The sequence below is a fragment of the Chiloscyllium punctatum genome, chromosome 25, assembly GCF_047496795.1.
Source record: "Chiloscyllium punctatum isolate Juve2018m chromosome 25, sChiPun1.3, whole genome shotgun sequence".
NCBI classification, from domain to species: domain Eukaryota; kingdom Metazoa; phylum Chordata; class Chondrichthyes; order Orectolobiformes; family Hemiscylliidae; genus Chiloscyllium; species Chiloscyllium punctatum.
Window position 1 is genome coordinate 38,808,587 of NC_092763.1, and position 21,574 is coordinate 38,830,160.

Sequence of the window (21,574 nt, forward strand, 5' to 3'; positions counted from 1 at the left end):
ATTTTCCCAGAAACTGAGGGGTGACCTGATAGAGGATTATAAAATCATGAGGGGCATGGATAAATTGAATAGCCAAGATCTTTTTCCAAGGGTGGGGAAATCAAAAACTAAAGGGCATTAGTTTCAGATGAGAGAGGAAAGATTTAAAAGGGATCCGAGAGGCAATCTTTTCCTGCATAGGAAGGGTTTGGAAGGATATGGGCTAAATGCTGGCAAGTGGGACTAAATCAGTTTGGGTTATTTGGTTGATGCAGCCAAGTTGGACGAAGGGTCTGTTTCTATGCTGTGTAACTCTCTGACACTATAACTTGTCTTCAGCAATATTAGAAATTAACATTTGAAATAATAAACTCTCTCATTGGTCAATTTTATGAATATTATAGATTAGTTCTTTTTATAGAAATGTGTTTAACCAAATAGACAAAAATGGTTCAAAAGAGATTGGGTCTTTGACCCGATACAATACAAAAGTATTTGTTTATACCTGTCAATCATACGCCTATAAACTGACTCTAATATTATACTGATTGATTTATTGTCATGTGTCCCAAAGTACAGTGAAAAGCTTTGTTTATGAGCAATCTAAGCAGATCATAATAAGCAAGGATGCATAGATCAGAGTGTATTTGTTGATTTGGGTTGGTTACAAATGGATCAGAGTACTGATGCACACAGACATCATAGATAGCAAACACACAAACCTGAATACATTTCTTATTCCGAAACATACTAATTTTCATTCCTATGACTTGCTGTTTACAAACCTCCACCAGAGTGAGTGATTTCCTGGATTAATTTGGTCATTCCCTTCATAATGCTGAAAATGTTTGATAGTCAATTGCTTTTAAAACGAATTTTTTTTTTACTACCTTGGAAAGCAGGAAAATGTCTACATTTATGTACCACTTTTCATAAATGCCGAATGTTCACTGTGTTTTACATTCATGGACACGTTTCTGAAGAGTTGCCACTGTTGTAATGTAGAAATGTTTTTGTTATCTACCTGCATAATTAACTAAGTTGAAATGTAATGATTGCCAGTTTGATCATACTCACATTCATGTACACTGAGGAAGGTGCCAATTCCATGACCAGTTCCATGCATGTAGTTTAGTCCCGCCTCCCACAAAGCATGTCGAGCCCATACATCAAGCTCATCTCCTAATAACAAAAACATTATTAATATAGGACAGACAGTTTTGTGAGTTGAATCTTACCTTATTTGCAAAGTCTCATTTTTGACAAATTAATGGAAAATTTCTCTTCATGAGGCCTAGTGGATTTTATAAACACACTTATCACATTTGCCTCATTAACTATGTCCATTTGGCATCCCTCATTTGATGCTAGCATGTTTCTCTACTTGCCACAACCAGAATTATTTATAACAACTGGGGTACCCTAGGATTCCTGGTGCTGACACAATTTTTAAAAGTCTGTTGTACAAGTCAAACATTGTCAGTCTAGAGTAGTCTTGCACAGGATCCTGACACTGACTCATCTGTGTTGTCAAATGACTGTCCCCAAGCTCCTGGACTGGTATTGGATACTGCCATTGACTTACTATGCTGACAACCACGACAAGCTTTTTGGCTTTGAACCCATACTAAAAGCCAAATTAAGACAGAAACACTGTGTAAAAGTGAGGACTGCAGATGCTGGAAATCAGAGTCAAGATTAGAGTGGTGCTAGAAAAGCACAGCAGATCAGGTAGCATCTGAGGAGCAGGAAAATCGATGTTTTATAGACAATATAGACAATAGACAATAGGTGCAGGAGTAGGCCATTCTGCCCTTCGAGCCTGCACCACCATTCATTATGATCATGGCTGATCATCCTCAATCAGTATCCTGTTCCTGCCTTATTCCCATAACCTTTGATTCCACTATCCTTGAGAGCTCTATCCAACTCTTCCTTAAACGAATCCAGAGACTGGGCCTCCACTGCCTTCTGGGGCAGAGCATTCCACACACTCACAACACTCTGGGTGAAGAAGTTTCTCCTCATCTCTGTCCTAAATGGCCTTCCCCTTATTTTTAAGCTGTGTCCTCTGGTTCGGGACTCACCCATCAGCGAAAACATGTTTCCTGCCTCTAGAGTGTCCTATCCTTTAATAATCTTATACATCTCAATCAGATCCCCTCTCAGTCTTCTAAACTCAAGGGTATACAAGCCCAGTCGCTCCAATCTTTCAACATAAGATAGTCCTGCCATTCCAGGAATTGACCTCGTGAACCTACGCTGCACTCCCTCAATAGCCAGAATGTATTTCCTCAAATTTGAAGGCCAGGACTACACACAATATTCCAGGTGTGGTCTCACCAGGGCCCTGTACATCTGCAGGAGAACCTCTTTGCTTCTATACTCAATCCCTCTTGTTATTAAGGCCAGCATGCTATTAGCCTTCTTCACTACCTGCTGTACCTGCATGCTTGCCTTCATTGACTGGTGTACAAGAACACCCAGATCTCTTTGTACTGCCCCTTTACCTAACTTGACTCCATTTAGGTAGTAATCTGCCTTCCTGTTCTTGCCACCAAAGTGGATAATCATACATTTATCCACATTAAACTGCATCTGCCATGCATCTGTCCACTCACCTAACCTGTCCAGATCAACCTGTAATCTCCTAACATCCTCCTCACATTTCACCCTGCCACCCAGCTTTGTATCAGCAGCAAATTTGCTAATGTTACTATTAATACCATCTTCTATATCATTAATATATATTGTAAAAAGATGCGGTCCCAGCACTGATCCCTGCGGTACCCCTCTGGTCACCGCCTGCCATTCCAAAAGGGAGCCATTTATCACTACTCTTTGTTTCCTGTCAGCCAACTAATTTTCAATCCAAGTCAATACTTTACCCCCAATACCATGCACCCTAATTTTGCTCACTAACCTCCTATGTGGGACTTAATCAAAGGCTTTCTGAAAGTCCAGGTACACTACATCCAATGGATCTCCCTTGTCCATCTTCAGAGTTACATTCTCAAAAAATTCCAGAAGATTAGTCAAGCATGATTCCCCATTCATAAATCCATGCGGACTCTGACCTATCCTGTTACTGCTATCCAGTATCAGGCAAAAGCCTTTAATCACAGAAACACTGTGGGCCTATGCAGTATAGCTGAGGGAGCAAAATACTAAAAGGCGTGGCAACACAGAGAGGCTGTGAGCAACTGGAAAAGCACTAAGGGAGTGAGTAGTTTTGAGATGCAGCATGGTCCAAACCATACTCATACACAGGGATCCTACAGCGGCATTTCAATGATAGTTGCTGGTGCATTCTAAGCTCAGTGCTATGACAGTCAGTAAGGTTTGCACATGTTCAGTGTCAGAGCCTGTAAGCATGGGGTGCACACAGCCACTGCCCATGGAATGTGCCTTGAGATGTCGGTGCTGCGTGTCCAAGTTGGAGTTTCAGAGAATCAAATAGATTGTTGGAGTTGGTTGGTACCTGCTGACTTTCACATTGGCATTTCCTAGCATTTACCTTTATTGGATGAGTAGTAAAATGGGAAGCTGCATATTAAAAATGTCAGATTAGATAGTATGAGGGTGATAATGAGTGATAATTCACTAATAAGAATCTTGACGTGACATCCTGCGCTTAACTGGAAAAATGAGACTTGTTGGTTCTGACATTGAGAAAGGCCTCATTCAGTTCTCCATAGGATCCCAGATGCAGGGGAATGCTGGCATTTACTGTCCATTATTAAGAGCAATAATAGGCACCGGGAAAACATTAGTTCCTCGGTGGCTCAGTGAACTACAGAGAACTCATACAAGGTTTTTTGATGAAATAATCATTTCCAGTTGCTCCACAGGAGCATAATCAAATTAAGCTTGACATTCAGTGACATAAGGAGACAGGAGGGCAGGTAAACTAAAGCTGGGCCACAATGTGACTTTATACAGCATCTGAAAAGGAGCAGAGAGAGCATTAAGCTACCAGATTTGATTTTCAATCAGTTAAATAATTTCAGTCAGATCATGAGAAGTGTTACAATTAACCTTAGTGTCCTTTGGGGTTGAGGAGGATAACATCAGTTTTGAACTTTATCTCTCAATTAGTTCCAAACCATTCCTGCTGGGTACTTGAAGGTGTTGCCTGAAGAAAGTTTTATTCCCGGGTTAGATGTTCTGATGATAAAATCAGCTAGAATCAGTCATTAGTATGAGTCCTCCAAAGTACAATGACCACTTGTGTGGTGTCCTAAGTTTTTATCATCGATAGTCACAGGTGAGGTGCCGGAAGACTGGAGGTTGGCAAATGTGCTGCCACTGTTTAAGAAGGGCGGTAAAGACAAGCCAGAGAACTATAGAATGGTGAGCCTGACCTCGGTGGTGGTCAAGTTGTTGGAGGGAATCCTGAGGGACAGGATGTACATGTATTTGGAAAGGCAAGGACTGATTCGGGATAGTCAACATGGCTTTGTGCATGTCTCACAAACTTGATTGAGTTTTTTGAAGAAGTAACAAAGAAGATTGATGATGGCAGAGTAGTAGATGTAATCTATATGGACTTCAGTAAGGTGTTTGACAAGGTTCCCCATGGGAGACTGATTAGCAAGGTTAGATCTCATGGAATACAGGGAGAACTAGCCATTTGGATACAGAACCAGCTCAAAGGTAGTGATGCAGGGTTGTTTTTCAGACTGGAGGCCTGTGACCAGTGGAGTGCCACAAGGATCGGTGCTGGGCCCTCTTCTTTTTGTCATTTACATAAATGATTTCGATGCAAGCATAAGAGGTACAGTTAGTAAGCTTGCAGATGACACCAAAATTGGAGGTGTAGTGGGACAGGATCTGGGCCAATGGGTTGAGAAGTGGCAGATGGAGTTCAATTAGGATAAATGCGAGGTGCTGCATTTTGGGAAAGCAAATCTTAGCAGGCCTTATACACTTAATGGTAAGGTCCTAGGGAGTGTTGCTGAACAAAGAGACCTTGGAGTGCAGGTTCATAGCTCCTTGAAAGTGGAGTCGCAGGTAGATAGGTTAGTGAAGAAGGCTTTCCTTTATTGGTCAGAGTATTGAGTACAGGAGTTGGGAAGTCATGTTGCGGCTGTACAGGGCATTGGTTAGGCCACTGTTGGAATATTGCGTGCAATTCTGGTCTCCTTCCTATCGGAAAGATGTGAAACTTGAAAGTGTTCAGAAAAGATTTACAAGGATGTTGCCAGGGTTGGAGAATCTGAGCTACAGGGAGAGGCTGAACAGGCTGGTGCTGTTTTCCCTGGAGCGTCGGAGGCTGAGGGGTGACCTTATAGAGGTTTACAAAATTATGAGGGGCATGGATAGGATAAATAGTCAAAGTCTTTTCCCTGGGGTTGTGGGGTCCAGAACTAGAGGGCATAGGTTTAGGGTGAGAGGGGAAAGATATAAAAGAGACCTAAGGGGCAACTTTTTCATGCAGAGGATAGTACGTGTATGGAATGAGCTGCCAGAGGATGTGGTGGAGGCTGGTATAATTGCAACATTTTCGAGGCATTTGGATGGGTATATGAATAGGAAGGGTTTGGAGGGATATGGGCTGGGTGCTGGCAGGTGGGACTAGATTGGATTGGGACATCTGGTCGGTATGGATGGGTTGGACCGAAGGGTCTGTTTCCATGCTGTACGTCTCTATGACTCTATGACTCTTTCTGCAGAATAGAGTACAGCACTGGCACAGATAAGGAATCTGGTTTGAGAGCAACAATCTCATCTCTGAATGAGTCTTATTAATCACTCCAGTTTGTGAAAGAGATTTACTGATCAAATCAGAAAAATGAGTGCATGCAGCAAAAGACCTCAAAACTCAACGACCTGTTTGTAAACTCAAATAAAATCAAGCCATTTTTGTTGCATGAACTATTATATTGGTGAAATAAAGCCTATGTGGTGAAGTGGGAAATGACACAACAGATAAGAAGAGGCTCACTTGAAACTCAGAAAATGTTCCCCAAAAACTAAGTTTTAAAAGAGAAATGGCACATGTAGTGTTGCTTAATAATGAGTTTGAGAGAGAGTGTACTTCAAGGTAGCTATTACTCATAAATGAGATCCTCAACAAGAAATCCTATGTACCAATGACTAGTACACAGTAGCACTTCTGTTTAGTAACTCTTGCACAAGTAATGCAATAGATCCCAATATAATATTAAAACAAAATAGGCTGGAATTGCTTTTGGACTAACCTAATATATTTAATGACCCAGCCTTGACAGCCCTCTGAGGTAAAGAATTTGACAGATTCATTATTCTTTGAGAGAAGAAATTCCATCTCATCTGTCTTAAATGGGTGATCCCTCACCCTAAGTTCATTTATTAAACCTGCCTTATTACATATTACTAAAATCAATACAGCTAGATCACTGGTAAGATCCACAACTTATTGCTCTAAGAAAATGCCCCAAATAACGTTTATGAATTCTTCCTTGTGGCTACCTTTGTTAAGTTAATTTTCCCAATCTTTATTAAAAATAATCTCATACATAATTTACATACTGTTTTTCTTTATATGCTTTTATTATCTCCTGATTTATTCTCTGTCCTGCAGAAAACTACAGTAAAGGAACCCATAGACTACTTCCACCAATATCTCCTTCCCTCCAGCCATATAGACTATACAGCGGCTTTGGGGTGTTTAGCACTGCTACCTCACAGTGCCAGGGGCCTGGGTTCATCTCCCACCTTGGGCGACTGTCTGTGGGAGTTTGCACATTCTCCCCGTGTCTGAGCAGTATTCCTCTAGTTTCCTCCCATGATTCAAAGATGTGCAGGTCAGGTGAATTGGTCATGCTACATTGCCCATTGTGTTAGGTGCATTAATCAGGGAAATTGGTCTGGGTGGGTCGCTCATCGGAGGGTTGGTGTGAAATTGTTGGGCCAATTGGCCTGGTTCCACACTGTACCTTTTCACAAAATTCCACAATATTGCCTTTTTACACTGTGTCCCTTGTTGCTGCACTCTGGGTATCATTACCAAAATAGGCGTCCTGCAACGCGTCTAAATCCTTCTGCTTCATAAACTTACTGATCCCCTTTTCCTGAACTCTCCCCTTTCTAAACAGGAAAATTAGTCTTTACAGAATGTGAGGCAGAGATAGAAACTTCCTTTTTGTCTGGTTTTGAAAGGGTTAATGGTGAGGAATACATTAAACTCTATCCAATATGATGATGTCTTTGGACTTGCATGGTTAGAACAGCTAATTTTGTAGCCAGACCTACTATCTAAGACTCCTCATGGTCTTAGTGACAATGTCTATCATACTGATGTATCATGTGCCTGATTGCTATCATGCAATAAACTAAAACTTGTTTAAGATAAGTAACTCTCTTCTCATTTGATTAGCTAGCAGTTTTTTTTTTAGATTAGATTACTTAGATTACTTAGATTGAACCCGGGTCTCTGGCGCTGTGAGGCAGCAGTGCTAACCACTGTGCCACTGGGCGGCACGGTGGCACAGTGGTTAGCACTGCTGCCTCACAGCGCCAGAGACCCGGGTTCAATTCCCGCCTCAGGGGACTGCCTGTGTGGAGTTTGCACATTCTCGCCGTGTCTGCGTGGGTTTCCTCCGGGTGGTCCGGTTTCCTCCCACAGTCCAAAGATGTGCAGGTCAGGTGAATTGGCCATGCTAAATTGCCCGTAGTGTTAGGTAAGGGGTAGATGTAGATGTAGGGGTATGGGTGGGTTACGCTTCGGTGGGGCGGTGTGGACTTGTTGGGCTGAAGGGCCTGTTTCCACACTGTAAGTAATCTAATCTAAAAAACTCTCTTCTCATTTGATAACCTAGCAGTTTTCTACTTTTAAGCTGCAACAATCAGCCCTGTAGACCCCTGTCTAAAAGGGAATGGTAACCAAGAGTCCAACATGATGAGCAGTTGTGAAGGTCTTACACGTAACAAAACTTTATAAGTGCTATACAGAGTTACTGACAAAAAGATGGGAATGTGGGATTAAACCAGATGGTTAATTGTTAGCTGTATATACACCATGACTTGTAGCTTCTTCATGTGCTTCTTCATAGATTTCTATGGTACTTGCCAGGACTGGTGGTGTCACTATCTGTAGGCAATTTATAGGCACAATTTTATGCCTGCAATGTAAGAGTAATTGAAATCAAAGTTTGTGAGAAGATTTGTAGCTCGGGTGCTCGTTGTTGTGATTCTGTTCGCCAAGCTGGGAATTTGTGTTGCAGACGTTTCGTCCCCTGTCTAGGTGACATCCTCAGTGCTTGGGAGCCTCCTGTGAGGCTATGTTTTGGGCAGTGGGCCAAACTTCTTCAAATACAGTATATAGCTTCCCAGATGATAGCATACATTCAGAAAATTGCCCTTATTCATTCCATTGCTGACTTACCAATTGTCAATGTAGGGAAGATAGATCGAGCCAAATCAATGTTTCCCATCAGCACTCGAGTGTAAGCTTCCTGATGAGTATGCAAAAATTAATCATTTTTTGAAGGAGAGGATCATTCTGTTTTAGAGTGAGGTTTTAATTATGTCACTTGAAGAAATCTGCAACTGATCTAGATATTTTGACACAATTTCGCAACAGACCAAAAAATAATTTTTGAACAGTTCTTCCTATGAGAATATTTTAAATAGAACTTTAGAACTTTTTGCAAATTGTTAAAGATTATTACAATTCATAGCTACATTATGATTTCTTAAAAATTAAAACTTAAGAGAAGTTACAAACGAAACAGCTTTAAAATAAATGGAGGATTAGGAACCAATAGCTGCCTGAATTTTTAAAGGAAAGATTAAAGGAACGAAAGTGAATAAAGAGTAATTTCAGGAGAAAATGAGATTCTGGCATTGATATGCAAAACAAAACACAAAATCAAAAGAGACAAAAACCAAATTGGTGCATGACTTTGGCTAAGATTTAGTTGGAGGGCTGGAAATCATTTTCAACATCCTAGAGATGCTAGAGGTATATGGAAATTACAGGATGCTAACTGGAGAATGGAGAATGCGAGGGGAGATGCCACAGATCTTGGTGTGTGCCCAAGATTTGCAAAACTGTTAACCAGGAGCAGAAACGTGTAAAATCTATTCCTTTATTTGAATTATATATTTAAAAAAACCTAAGAATGTATTCACTATTGAAGAGGAGCATTAAACAAAAGGTGTTTGTAAAATTATGGAAGAATTTATTTGGGGAGTTAGTGAATCTTGAGAGCTAGTTTACCAGGACACAAGTGTCAATGCATCCATCCCTGACTCGACAACTGATTTTGCCAAATTTTAAGTATTCTGCCAGAAGTCCTGTACTTTAGAAGGCAATGGTAAGGTCGAGCTGCATCTGAGCTATTCCATCTGTAATGAGACTGGGAAGACAACATAAATGTCTCGGGCTATGTTAAGTCATTGGGTAATCTCATCCCAAGAAAGCCTTGTGCAGTGCCCCCAGTAATCTCATTTAATAAGAACTACACTTTTTTTTAAAGAAAGGGTCCAGCCTTTCATTGGGAGTTCAGCTTACAATCTGAGACTAGTCCTTTTATACCTTTTCAGGGCGGCATTGTGGGAATCTAGTTAGATGGTGATCAGGAATGGCAGAAACATGGCCAACTTTCTAGTCTGTAGAATATAGCTTTGTAACCAGCTCCTGCATAGAGACTAACTTACTCAATTACAGTTTGGGAAATGCAGTAAGGGTATTCTTCCTCTATATGGTTAGCTTTACTCTTGCAGTGTATTTCAAAACTGAGCTAGTGGAAAGCTCAAGAGTAAATAGTTTTACTTCTGGATCCAGCCTGAATGATCAACATAAATCTGCACAATTAAATGCTTACTGAAACAGAGTTGCAGACTTACTTACCTTCTGAAAATCGGTTGGGGTTCCCCAGTGTAATGTGCGGGTAATATCAGTTGTTCCATCCCTAAAATTTCGATATGATGTCAAACAGTTTTTCAAAGGAAGATTCATTTGTTCAAGGCAAAATGTGGCTGACTATCATTTTACTTCCTCAGGGTAACATGGTATAGACAAATAAATCTCCATCAATCACGACTTTTAGCAAACTTATAAATATGATCACTTCACACGTTTTCACATCTTTCAGGAACATCTGAAAGCATTTTACACATTACAAAGTACTTTGAAGTGTAGTAACTTTGAAATGTTATGTTAAGTAAGCAAACACTTTTGTATTTATATTTTGTCTGAGATATTTAGCACATTCAGCAATGAAGTGAATGATCAATTGTTGTGTTTTTAGGCAGAGCTAATTGAGGGAAGGATTGTTGTAACCACATTGGAAAAACGTTACATTCCACTTTGATAATGTCTTTTGATTTAGTAATACAGAACATAGAAAACCTTGCTCCAATATTTCTGATGTATCTAAAATATTACGACAAGGGGAAACTACCTAATACAAAACGATTGTTAGGTGATGATCTAGAAGAGGTAGAGAAGCTGTTTTTTCAACCCAACTAAGATGGTGCAATTTCTCTTGCATGGATTTTCTCTTTCTTATGTCTGATGGCCAAAGGACCACCATGTGGAAGAGGCTTAGTCGTCAATTACATTGAAGAATTCTCAGAAGCAAAAGGGAAGTAAAAAGTGCACTGATTATTGTTAATTTGCCTGCTAACACACCCAGTTTACTTTTTGCTTGTATTTGTTCTGTGTTGAAATCAAAAATTATCCCATTACTTTAAAATCATTCCTAAATCAAAACTGGGGTCCTTTTATCTCCTTTAGGTTATTCTCCCTCATTTTTTGTGGTCTTTTAAATCCAAATTTTAGCATTAATGCTTGAAAGTGATGTCACAATTGAAATCTAAAGGAAACTGTCAATAATATGGGAGAATCATATTTAGGTAATTATAGAATTTGCTCGACATGTTGCATTCCCACTGTGGGCCCATTGTTACTAAATCTACCCTGCACTGTAGATGGAATAAGTCTTCACCAGCAAGATCTGTTTCTCTAATAATTGTGTGATTGTGTCATGTACTTACAAGTATTGTCCTCCAGAATCTATCAGGTACATCTCATCTGGATTTAGCTTCCTGTTGGTTTCATGACTTGGACTAAGTCAAAAAGTGAAAAAAAAAGTCAATAACACTGGCAATTCAGATACAGTAAAACAGACTCAAATTTGAATCAGTAATTCAGCCTGTTAGCTTTGATTGCTGACAATTTTTAAGTTTTATTGGCATAGTTGCTTTGACATGTTTTCAATTTCTTAGAGCATAGAAATAGTTTTTCCTCTTTTGCACATCCTCACAATCAAGATTTATTGAACCATCCCTTTATCTACATCCTTCTTTACTTTGGTCTCAAATTTCACAATTCTTTCTGTCAATAACCAACCTTTCATAACTTAAAGTTCAGACAATCAAATACTTACTTCCTGAAATGGGGATTCGTTTACGTGAAATATTGGGGAAAGCACAATTGAGAAGGACTGTGCACAAAATATTGTTGCAAACCTAATTTTGTCTCTGTTTTTACTGCACTTTATGTTACCTTTTTGAAATATGCTTCCTGATTTTTTTTTAACTGCAAAGAAGGGCTGAATGTTCCTAATTTTTGGCTTAATATTATTTTCAGGTAGTTTCATGGAAGGCTTCCCACCATGGCCCATGAATATTTTTCACATGCAGTCTTCTGCTGCTCTCCTCACGATCTAAGCTCAATTGCATCCTTCACATTCAATCATGCAGCAGCAGAGGCAAAAGTGCTCACCACTGCCTGGGTCTTGTGCTGTTCATACCATAAGCACAATATTTAAACTCCAGTTGTGTAAAACTTTAAAAGCTGCAAGCCATAAACCTGCTGCTCCAATGTTTTTGTCAATGAGTTGTCTCAGAAAGGGAAGTTGGTACCCCATGTCTGGAATAGGGATTTGGAGATGCTGATGGATAGTGAGGTCAAGTGGAAGGACATTCTGTTTTCAGTGGATTTTCAAAGGCTACTATACCAGACACAGCCAGTCTGAGTCCAGATAGCAACCCAAATCAGTGCTGCTTCATGCACCAGGAGAAATGCCTGCCAGTGCCTGAAGATTAATCTTGTTCATTCTGTCTCTTTCTCACATGCACTCTAATGCTGTCAGTGCACAGTATCATCAATCTAATGGGTGTACAACTCTACTCTTGCACACATCCATCTCCACACAGTGGCTCTCATCCGCCTCATCATCATTTAGCAAATCTAAGCAGCTGCTCTTAAGGTAATGATTAGAACTCAGCTATTGACCTCCAGAAAATTATGACAAGTCGAAGAGGAGATTTAAGGTCATACTAAAAACATTTTTCTGTATTGCTCACAAGGGATGGGCACTTATTTTGCTGTGGCCTAATATAATATGTTTCTATTACTTTCACTGCAAAATCCAAACCATAAATTCTGATCTTTGCATTTAGTCGTGCAAAAGCATAATTCTATGGTATTATCACACTCACCTGTACAGAAGATTTATGTTACATGCAGTGACAGATTTAGCAGAATCAACTATTTGATCTTTACCTCATGGGATCCACATTTCTCTACACTGACCTGTAGTGAGCAAGGGCTGCATTCAAACCACTGGCAGAAATCGTCTCGAAGCTGATGCCCTTGGAATACTTTTGCTTGCTGTAAAAATATGTGACAAGGTTTTCCTCAACTGGTCCATGACATTGGTGATTGTTAGCTCATACAGTTAAAAAATGCATCAGTGGCTTGGAAATTGTTGGTAACAACATTGGCTGGATGTTTCATCTGTTGATGTGGCTTTCTCAGCCTATGATTTTATTTGACTGATCCTTGATTTAAAATAAACTAATTAGTGCCTGCACTAAGGTAGCAGGCAGAGGAACATTTTTCCATTAATGTTAGCAATGTTAATTTCTGGGCTTACACTGTTAATGAAAGATGCATTGATTGTAACAATGCAAACATTATTTAAAAATCTACTTTTGTGCATAACAGATTCAGTCACAGAATAGAAATTCTGTCGCAGTAAGGTAACAGTCTGAGGGTTGTATAAATGCTTGCCCAGCCAATGATGGTCAGATTCCCTGAATGAATAGATGAATCACACCACTCTTTAGATGTAGTTTCATAGCCACACATTATCCATTGCAAGTACTACAAGGAATGATCTTACATCAGTTGTACTTATTATAGTAATGCAATGGACATTTATTTCAATATATCCCTCACAACCACAGTGCGTGTTAAAGTTTAAGGTAGTCTTGGATTCATGTATCCTTTTTCATGATGGCAGTCAAAATGAGACAAACAGCTCTTTCAAATTCAAAGTTCTATATTGGAGATGCTATGTTGAAACTATGCATATGATTCAATATCAAACTGCGATGCTAATCTGTCTTGAAATAGACAATAGCTGCCAGGATAAAGCTCTGTGGCCAAAGTACAACATACTTCATTGTTAAAGCTATAAACTACTGGTACTAAGTAGACCTGGTGTCTAACTTCAGTATACTTAAACCTCAAGATAGTTGACATAATGCATCATACTTTGTGTAGGTATTTCTACACTAAAGGTCAATGTGCATTGTATATCTGCTACTTGGTAATTTTAAAACCTACAAGGAATACAGCAAAACATGGTAATTTTGAAGAGACGTTCCTTTATAAGGTTTAGGATTAGATGGCAATGTGGCTAAGCACAATGCCCTTTTGAAAAATAAACACAGAGGGATTTCTGTTCAACTTGATGCTGGCCTTTTGCCACAAATGAAACAATGGCATCAACTGAAGTATTTGAAGATGATCAAAACTTTGGTGACAATTTGAACAAAAGAAAAATCATCAAAATTAATGCACAAATCAGTGTATGATTACTCAATTTGTGCATTTCAAATTTCTTAAAATAAAGTATAATTCTAATTTCTAAGGTATAATAGTTTATTTTAGAATATCTTAAATTAATTGCATAGGAATGTTTTCAGCATTTACAAGCATACATTCCAATTTCTTCTACAGTTTCAATACTACATTCCATGACATAGTGATGAAACATTTAATACATCTGGAGATTGAAGCTTAGTAATTGTTTCAATGTATTTCAGTTTTGAAAATATTGTCCATGTGGTATAGAATGTTGGTAAATTGTGCTTTAGTAACATATTTGAATTAAGCATGAGCCAGTGTATACATGACACAGCTTCATTTAAATTTTCTGCAAATTTTGTACCTGCGTAACTTGTTGACATAGTTTGCACCCGAGAGCTCTGTCACATTTCCTTTTGGAACAGTTTTTTCCAGCCATACAAAATAGCATATGACAGCAACTGCATCACGCACCTGAGAAAACAGCAGCTTTCAAAGTAAAGACTGCATTATTATACCCAGATCCCAACAACCCCATCGCTGTTCCCTACATGAGCATTCTCATGATCATCTCTACATCATTTCTCATACCAGCGAGATAACCGCTATTGCAGGTCTCATTCCTAGATGGGAACATTTAGTATTTCATGTAGTCTTTTCTTACTGCTTTAAATGCTTCCTTCCTGACATACAATTTACATCTTGCTTGTTTAGCTGTATCTTTAAGAGGTTATGAAGCAGTTTTAAAGAGCTTACTAAAATATTGCTTTATGAATGGACATTTTTGCACAAGTACATTCATTAGTTATTTTTAGAAAATAATGGTAAGCTTGAATTATCCTGCTCTTGTTGGATGAAAATCATGCCACGTAGGAAGCTTAGCAAACCAGTTTGCTACCAATTTTGCTGTTGCTTACACCGCCTATGGCTTCGGTTGGATATGTTTCCTGTATGGGTGCATTTGTCTCTATCTATTATGTCAGTATACTCACATGTGCTGCTTTCAGTCCTTTCTGTTCTGTGCTGTCTTTAACAGATTTGGTGAGTTGCACTGGGGAATATTTATTAACAAGCAATTTTGACTGCAAGAATGGGAAAATAAAGCAATAATTAATGTTCAAGGCTCACCATTTACAAACACATGCACATAATTTTATACAAGAAATGAATTTGCTCAATGCTGTCTGAACTCAAATATCACTTTGTGATATTTCTGTCATTATTTCTGAACCCTGTAAATTGGAACAACTATTACATTGCAAGTTGAAATCCCAATTTTCTTCTTCTTGTGATGTGCAACATTTTAATCTCTGAATAAAAACCGAAAGAACTGAGGAAGCTGTAAATCAAATCCAAAAACAGAAATTGCTGGAAAAGCTCAGCAGCTCTGGCAGCATCTGTGGAGAGAAATCAAAGTTAATATTTTGGGTTCATTGACACTTCCTCAGAACTGACGGAGAAAGGAAAATGTCAGTTTATATGCAGACGTTCGGGTGGGGGAGGGGAAAAGGAGTAAACGATAGGATGGTTAGAGCTCAAAGAGAGAGAGGGACAGTAGAACAGTTAAAGGAGTCAATAACAATCTGTCTGGGGTGGGAGTGGGGGAGGTGAAAAGCTGTTAATGGAGATGGTTAATGGCTAACAACAGAGAGTATGTACAGGCAGGTTATGTGATAACAAGGCCTGGTGTGTGTGGTAGGGGACTAGGATGTGGGGGAGTTCAGACTAAAATGATTGAACTTGATATTGAGACCGGAGGGCTGCAGGGTCCTCAAGGTGAAACTGAGGTGTTGTTCTTCCAGCTCCCAATGATGCCGCCCCCAACAGTCCTGATTAGATTAGATTATTTACAGCGTGGAAACAGGCCCTTTGGCCACACCGACCCGCCGAAGCGCACCCACCCACACCCATTCCCCTACATTTACCCTGCACCTAACACTATAGGCAATTTAGCATGGCCAATTCACCTAACCTGCACATCTTTGGACTGTGGGAGGAAAACAGAGCACCCGGAGGAAACCCATGCCGACACAGGGAGAATGTGCAAACTCCACCCAGTCAGTTGCCTGAGGCAGGAATTGAACCTGGGTCTCTGGCGCTGTGAGGCAGCAGCGCTAACCACTGTGCCACCATGTCGCCCACAAGTCCTGCAACAGCCAAAGGTGTAACACCTGCCCATTTACCTCCTCCCTCCTCAGTATCCAAGGGCCCAAACATACCTTCCAGGTGAAGCAGAACTTTACCTGCACTTCTCATAATCTAGTCTATTGCATTCGCTGCTCGCAATGTGGTCTCTTCTACATTGGGGGAAGGAAATGTAGACTGGGTGACTGCTTCGAAGAACAGCTACGTTCTGCCCTCCAAAAAGATCCTGAGCTTCCAATTGCCTTCCACTTCAATACACTACCCTGCTCCCTGGTCAACATCTCTGCCTCAGGCTTGCTGTGTTCCAGTGAAGCTCAGCTCAAGCTGGAAGAATAACACCTCATTTTATGCTTGGTGAACCCTGCAGCCCTCTGGACTCAATATCAAGTTCAATAATTTTAGGGTCTGAACTCCCCCATGTCCTAGCCCCCTACCACATACACCAGGCTTTGTTATCACATAGTCTGCCAGTACACCCTACCTATTGTTAGTCACTAACAGTCTCCATTAACATGGAGATTGTTGTTGGTTCCTTTGTCTGTCCTCTTTGGGCTCTATCCCCCTCTATTGTTTACTACTTTCCTCCTCCCCCCCCATGCTATGTTTGCATTTGACTGACATTTTCCTAGCTACCATCAGTTCTGAGGAAGGGTCACTGGACCCGAAACATTAACTTTGGTTTCTCTTTACAGATGCTGCCACACTTGCTGAGTTTTTTCCAGCAACACCCGGTTTTGATTTTAATCTCTGATCTGGCAAAGGATTGGAACAAAGAGAACATAATTTATTTTTTTCTTGATACTTGATATCTTGGCTGTGAACACTGCACAATAAATAATGATACGTCTCTTGGGGATGTCAGGTTGCACTGATTGCACAGTTGTTTGCTTCAGTCTCCTGGGGGACTCTGGTATGTGTGAATTATAAATCCAGGGTGTGCAATGCTTACAGTGGATGGAGTTAAATGTTATGTCTTCTCACCAGGACAGTTGAATGTTAGCAGTTTAGTAAAAATGGGGTAACAAGAACATAAGATGAGTCTCATGGATAAGTTGAGCTTTCAGAAAGCAACAATGATGCTCAGAGAGGAGCTAGAAGAACAGATGAGCTTAGACTATTCCAGTAAAGAAGTCAAAATTATGGGCGAAAATGAGGTGCTAGAGACTAGAGTCAAAATTAGAGCGGTGCTGAAAAAGCACAGTAGGTCAGGCAGCATCTGAGGAGCAGGAACACCGTTGTTTCAGACAAAAGCCCTTCACCAGTAATTCCTCATTCCTGAAGAAGGGCTCCTGGTGAAGGGCTTTTGCCTGAAAGGTCGATTTTCCTGCTTCTTGGATGCTGCCTGAACTGTCGTGCTTTTCGAGCACCATTCTAATCTTAAATCAAAATTATCATTCAGTGAACAATTCATTACTCATTTTATCATGTGTTTGAACACAAGTGGGAAGGTTGAACATTCTTGCCAAGCTGTTAGATATAAGTGTGTAAAATAATGAATTATCTTATTCATATGAGATGATAATTCAAGACACTTAACATGAGGAGAAGATAATATTATGGATACCCCAAAATAAAAATTAAGGAATGTAGAACAATTTCCTTGGAGCTTGTACAGCTGTAATTTTGATGGTAACAGACGGTAAGTGAATCACAGGTTTTGAAGAAGTGTTCGAAAGTAAAGTCAACTATTTGACAGAGCATGGCATGAAGACTGAAGGATCAATAGTGCAATGCACTGAGTGAAGGATAAGAAGTGAGAGGAGGCAAGGGAAGCTTGCATGCATAGCTGTAAGAAATCAACAAGGTAAGTGATTCAAGACACAATTAGAATTCAGAAGTAAAGACAATAGCCTTGAAGTCATTTCACTTGGGTACTTGATGTCAGTGAACTTGGAAAAGGAGTGGATCTTGGAAATGCAGGATGGTTTAGGAGATCTGGTTGCAACATTCTAACCCAGTTTTATGTTGTGAAGGGTAAAAATTAGACAGCAGTTCCAGAGAGAATTATTAAAGTTAAGATGATATAAGAAACACAGTTTCGAATGTGCCCTCTATGTTTCACATCTCATTCCACTTTGCAAGTTGATATACTCGTAGAAGGTTGCACTTTCTGTGAACTACAATTTTCTGTTTTGAAGTGCAAAGTTCCATCTAACTAATGTTATTAAATATTAGGAGCAAATTACTGCAGATGCTAAAACCTGTACTGAAAATAAAAATGCTGGAGATTACAGCAGGTCAGGCAGCATATAAGGAAGGAAAGCAAGCTAATGTTTTGAGTCTAGATGACTCTTTGTCAGAGCTGAAACATTAGACACTAAAAGTTAGCTTGCTTTCTTTCTCTATATGCTTCCTGACCAGTTGTAGTGTCGAACATTTTTTGGTTTCAGTCATGAAATGTTACTTGACTGCAAAGCATCTAAAAACAGCTGGAACTGCAAACGTATATCCATTATCTACAACTTAGTTTTGAGTTATATTAACACATGACAGTTTTGATCCCTATCATCTGAAAAAAGACCAATTGCTTGTTTAAGCTTTCCTACTCACATTGATGTTAATAATGGGATGCATCAAATATACAGAAATTTTGAAAAGTTCATTCACTGCACAACTCACCAACAGGTGAAGAAACTGCAGTCGGTCTAAGAGGGGGCTTTACTCTTCTTGGCTGGCTGTTTGGAGGCAAGTCTGAATATAAAATCTAATAGGTGGTCTTCCCACTGCTACCTGGCTAAAATTTCTTAGGGAGCAGTGAAAGCTGTGGGTGACCTGTTCAGCCTGTTCCCTATTGATGTCCTTAAATTACCAATTAATGGTAATTTAGTAGCATCATTGCATACAACCAGTGTTTCATGGCACTGGACCTCTTGTGTGGGTTCCCTAGATTGACCCAAAAAGTTCACCATCAAAATTTCACCCTCTTTCTGAAGCTCTGAACCAAAACCCTCATTTCACAGTTCCCCTTCTCTTCCAGAAAGCCCTGACTCCAGACTTAACTGAGTTCCTTGGTGTGGTGGGACTATGATGAGATGTGTTGCAGTGTGGCATGACAGAATCATAGAATCCTTACAGAGTTAAGCAGGTCATTCAGCTCATTGGTCCACATCAAATCTCTGAACAGTATCCTACCCAGACCCAGCCTCCCAAATCCATCCCTGTAATCCTGCATTTCTCATGGCTAATCCATCTAAACTACGCATCCCTAGATATTATGGGCAATTTAGCATAGCCAATCCACTAACCTGCACATCTTCGGACGATGGGAGGAAACTAGAGCACCTGGAGGAAACCCATAGAGATAGTGGAAGAATGTGCAAATTCCACACAGACAGTCGCCTGAGGCTGGAATCAAATTCAGGTCCCTAGCACTGTGAGGCAGCAGTGCTAACCATAGAGCCACTGTGCTGCCATGTCTGATGTAGTGAGACTGTGGTGTTGTATGGTGTGGTGGGACTGCAGTTTGATGTGGGACTTTGATGTAGCATGGTGGGACAGTGTTGTAGTGTGGTGGGATTGTGATATAATGTGGTGTGGTGGGACAGTGTTGTGGTGTGGTGGGACATTGGTGTGGTGTAGTGGGATTGTGCTATAATGTGCTGTGGTATGAGGGGATTGTAGTGTGGTGTGGTGGGATGATAGATGTGTCATAGAGTGTCCTTGGAAATGGCAACTGCTCTGGCCAAGACCGTGAGAAATTACAGAGAGTTGTGAATTCAGCCCAGTCCATCACAAAAACCTACCTTCCTTACATTGACTTCTTCTACTCTTCCCACTGACTTGGGAATGTAGCCAACATAATCAAAACCCCTCCCACTTCACTTATGAATTCTTCCATTGGGCAGAAGATAAACAAGTTTGAAAATACATACCAACAGATTTAAGAAAAGCTTCTTCCCTACTGTTAATAGACTTAATGAATGGACCTCCCATATATTAGAATTGATCTTTCTTTGCCCCTGCTCTGTAGCTGTAACAATATATTCTTTGGGATTCACTATCCAAGAGAAACGTGAAATGTGACCATTGAATGTATTCAAGGCTGAGTTAAGTAGACGTTTGGTTAATGAGGGAGTCAAATATTATTGTGCGCGGGCAAGAAATTGGAGTTAAGGTCACATTAGATTAACGTTGCCATTATTGAATAACAGAGCAAGCTTGAGGGATCAAATGGCTAACTCCTGCTCCTACTACTTATGGGATCCTTTCTGCGAGATGGTGTCAAAGTTGAAAAAGGTTGAAGAAGTGTCGCTCAGAATAGTGATTGCAGAGCATTTCTCCTTTTCTTTATCTTAACAAAATAAATGAAAAAATGTTCTGCACTCAATATTTTTCACTAAGATTGACACTCATGGGAAATATTGACCAAGGCAGGTAGAGTAGCACATTTTAATTGTGACCAATTCAAAATGCAATAACAATTTTGCATTTAAAATCAAGAAGACTTTTGGAGGAAGGGAAGGAATGCAATGTTGGGCTATGAGGAAGAGAATGATTGGAGCATTTTGGATTTTTAATATACTGAGGAGACCAGAAATAGAGAGATTGCAACAGATGATATGTTTTGGGTCTGTTACAAAACTCCTCAAAATTTACCTCAGGAATGACTTCATAGACACCATAGTTTGTGTATTCCTGACCAATCCAGATTTTGACATTTCCTTTAGCATATTCCTGCAGGTCTTTCCGGATATCTGTGTAAGGTTTCAGTTGAACACACATGTCTGTTGTACAAGTTGTATTCAAATATTCTTTAATGTGTTGAGGCAGTCGTGATTCATTCACAAATAACCTGGTCATTAAAGTACACATAGAGATATTAGTTATAATCTGACAGAGTTACAGCATCTATGTAGTTTATAAATATCTCATTTATTTTATATATAACTGATAATTATGATATCTGAGCTCCAACATTGACAAGTCACATGTATGTATGTATATGTACACACACATTTGATATTCTTCAAGAAATGTTCACAAAGAGATAATTTACAGCTGTTCAGGGACATAAAAAGTTACTGTTTCAAAGGTTAAATTCGTCATTAGCTTCAAAGTTTGGGAGAAGATTTGTAGCTCGGGTGCTCGTTGTTGTGGTTCTGTTCACCGAGCTGGGAATTTGTCTTGCAAACGTTTCGTCCCCGGTCTAGGTGACATCCTCAGTGCTTGGACACCTCCTGTGAAGCGCTTCTGTGATGTTTCCTCCGGCATTTATAGTGGCCTGTCTCTGCCGCTTCCGGTTGTCAGTTCCAGCTGTCCGCTGCAGTGGCTGGTATATTGGGTCCAGGTCGATGTGTTTGTTGATAGAGTCTGTGGATGAGTGCCATACCTCTAGGAATTCCCTGGCTGTTCTCTGTTTGGTTTGCCCTATAATGGTAGTGTTGTCCCAGTCGAATTCATGTTGCTTGTCATCTGTGTGTGTGGCTACTAAGGATAGCTGGTCGTGTCATTTCGAGGCTAGTTGGTGTTCATGGATACGGATCGTTAGCTGTCTTCCTGTTTGTCTGATGTAGTGTTTTGTGCAGTCCTTGCATGGGATTTTGTAGACTACATTAGTTTTGCTCATGTTGGGTAATGTAGTGTACAAAATCCCATGCAAGGACTGCACAAAACACTACATCGGACAAACAGGAAGACAGT

General features: G+C 40.0%; 1 protein-coding gene across 3 annotated transcripts in view; it reads right to left on the reverse strand.

The window, feature by feature from the left end:
* Positions 1–21,574, reverse strand: part of xpnpep2 (X-prolyl aminopeptidase (aminopeptidase P) 2, membrane-bound) — a 79,785-nt gene that overhangs the window by 15,277 nt on the left and 42,934 nt on the right. For all 3 annotated transcript variants that reach the window (XM_072595076.1, XM_072595074.1, XM_072595075.1), the window contains 8 exons: positions 20,531–20,726; positions 14,782–14,871; positions 14,154–14,263; positions 12,509–12,586; positions 10,966–11,037; positions 9,818–9,878; positions 8,348–8,417; positions 1,057–1,161 (listed from right to left, as the gene is read on the reverse strand). In XM_072595076.1, coding sequence (XP_072451177.1) covers positions 1,057–1,161; positions 8,348–8,417; positions 9,818–9,878; positions 10,966–11,037; positions 12,509–12,586; positions 14,154–14,263; positions 14,782–14,871; positions 20,531–20,726 — 782 coding nt within the window. The remainder of the gene's footprint in view (positions 1–1,056; positions 1,162–8,347; positions 8,418–9,817; positions 9,879–10,965; positions 11,038–12,508; positions 12,587–14,153; positions 14,264–14,781; positions 14,872–20,530; positions 20,727–21,574) is intronic.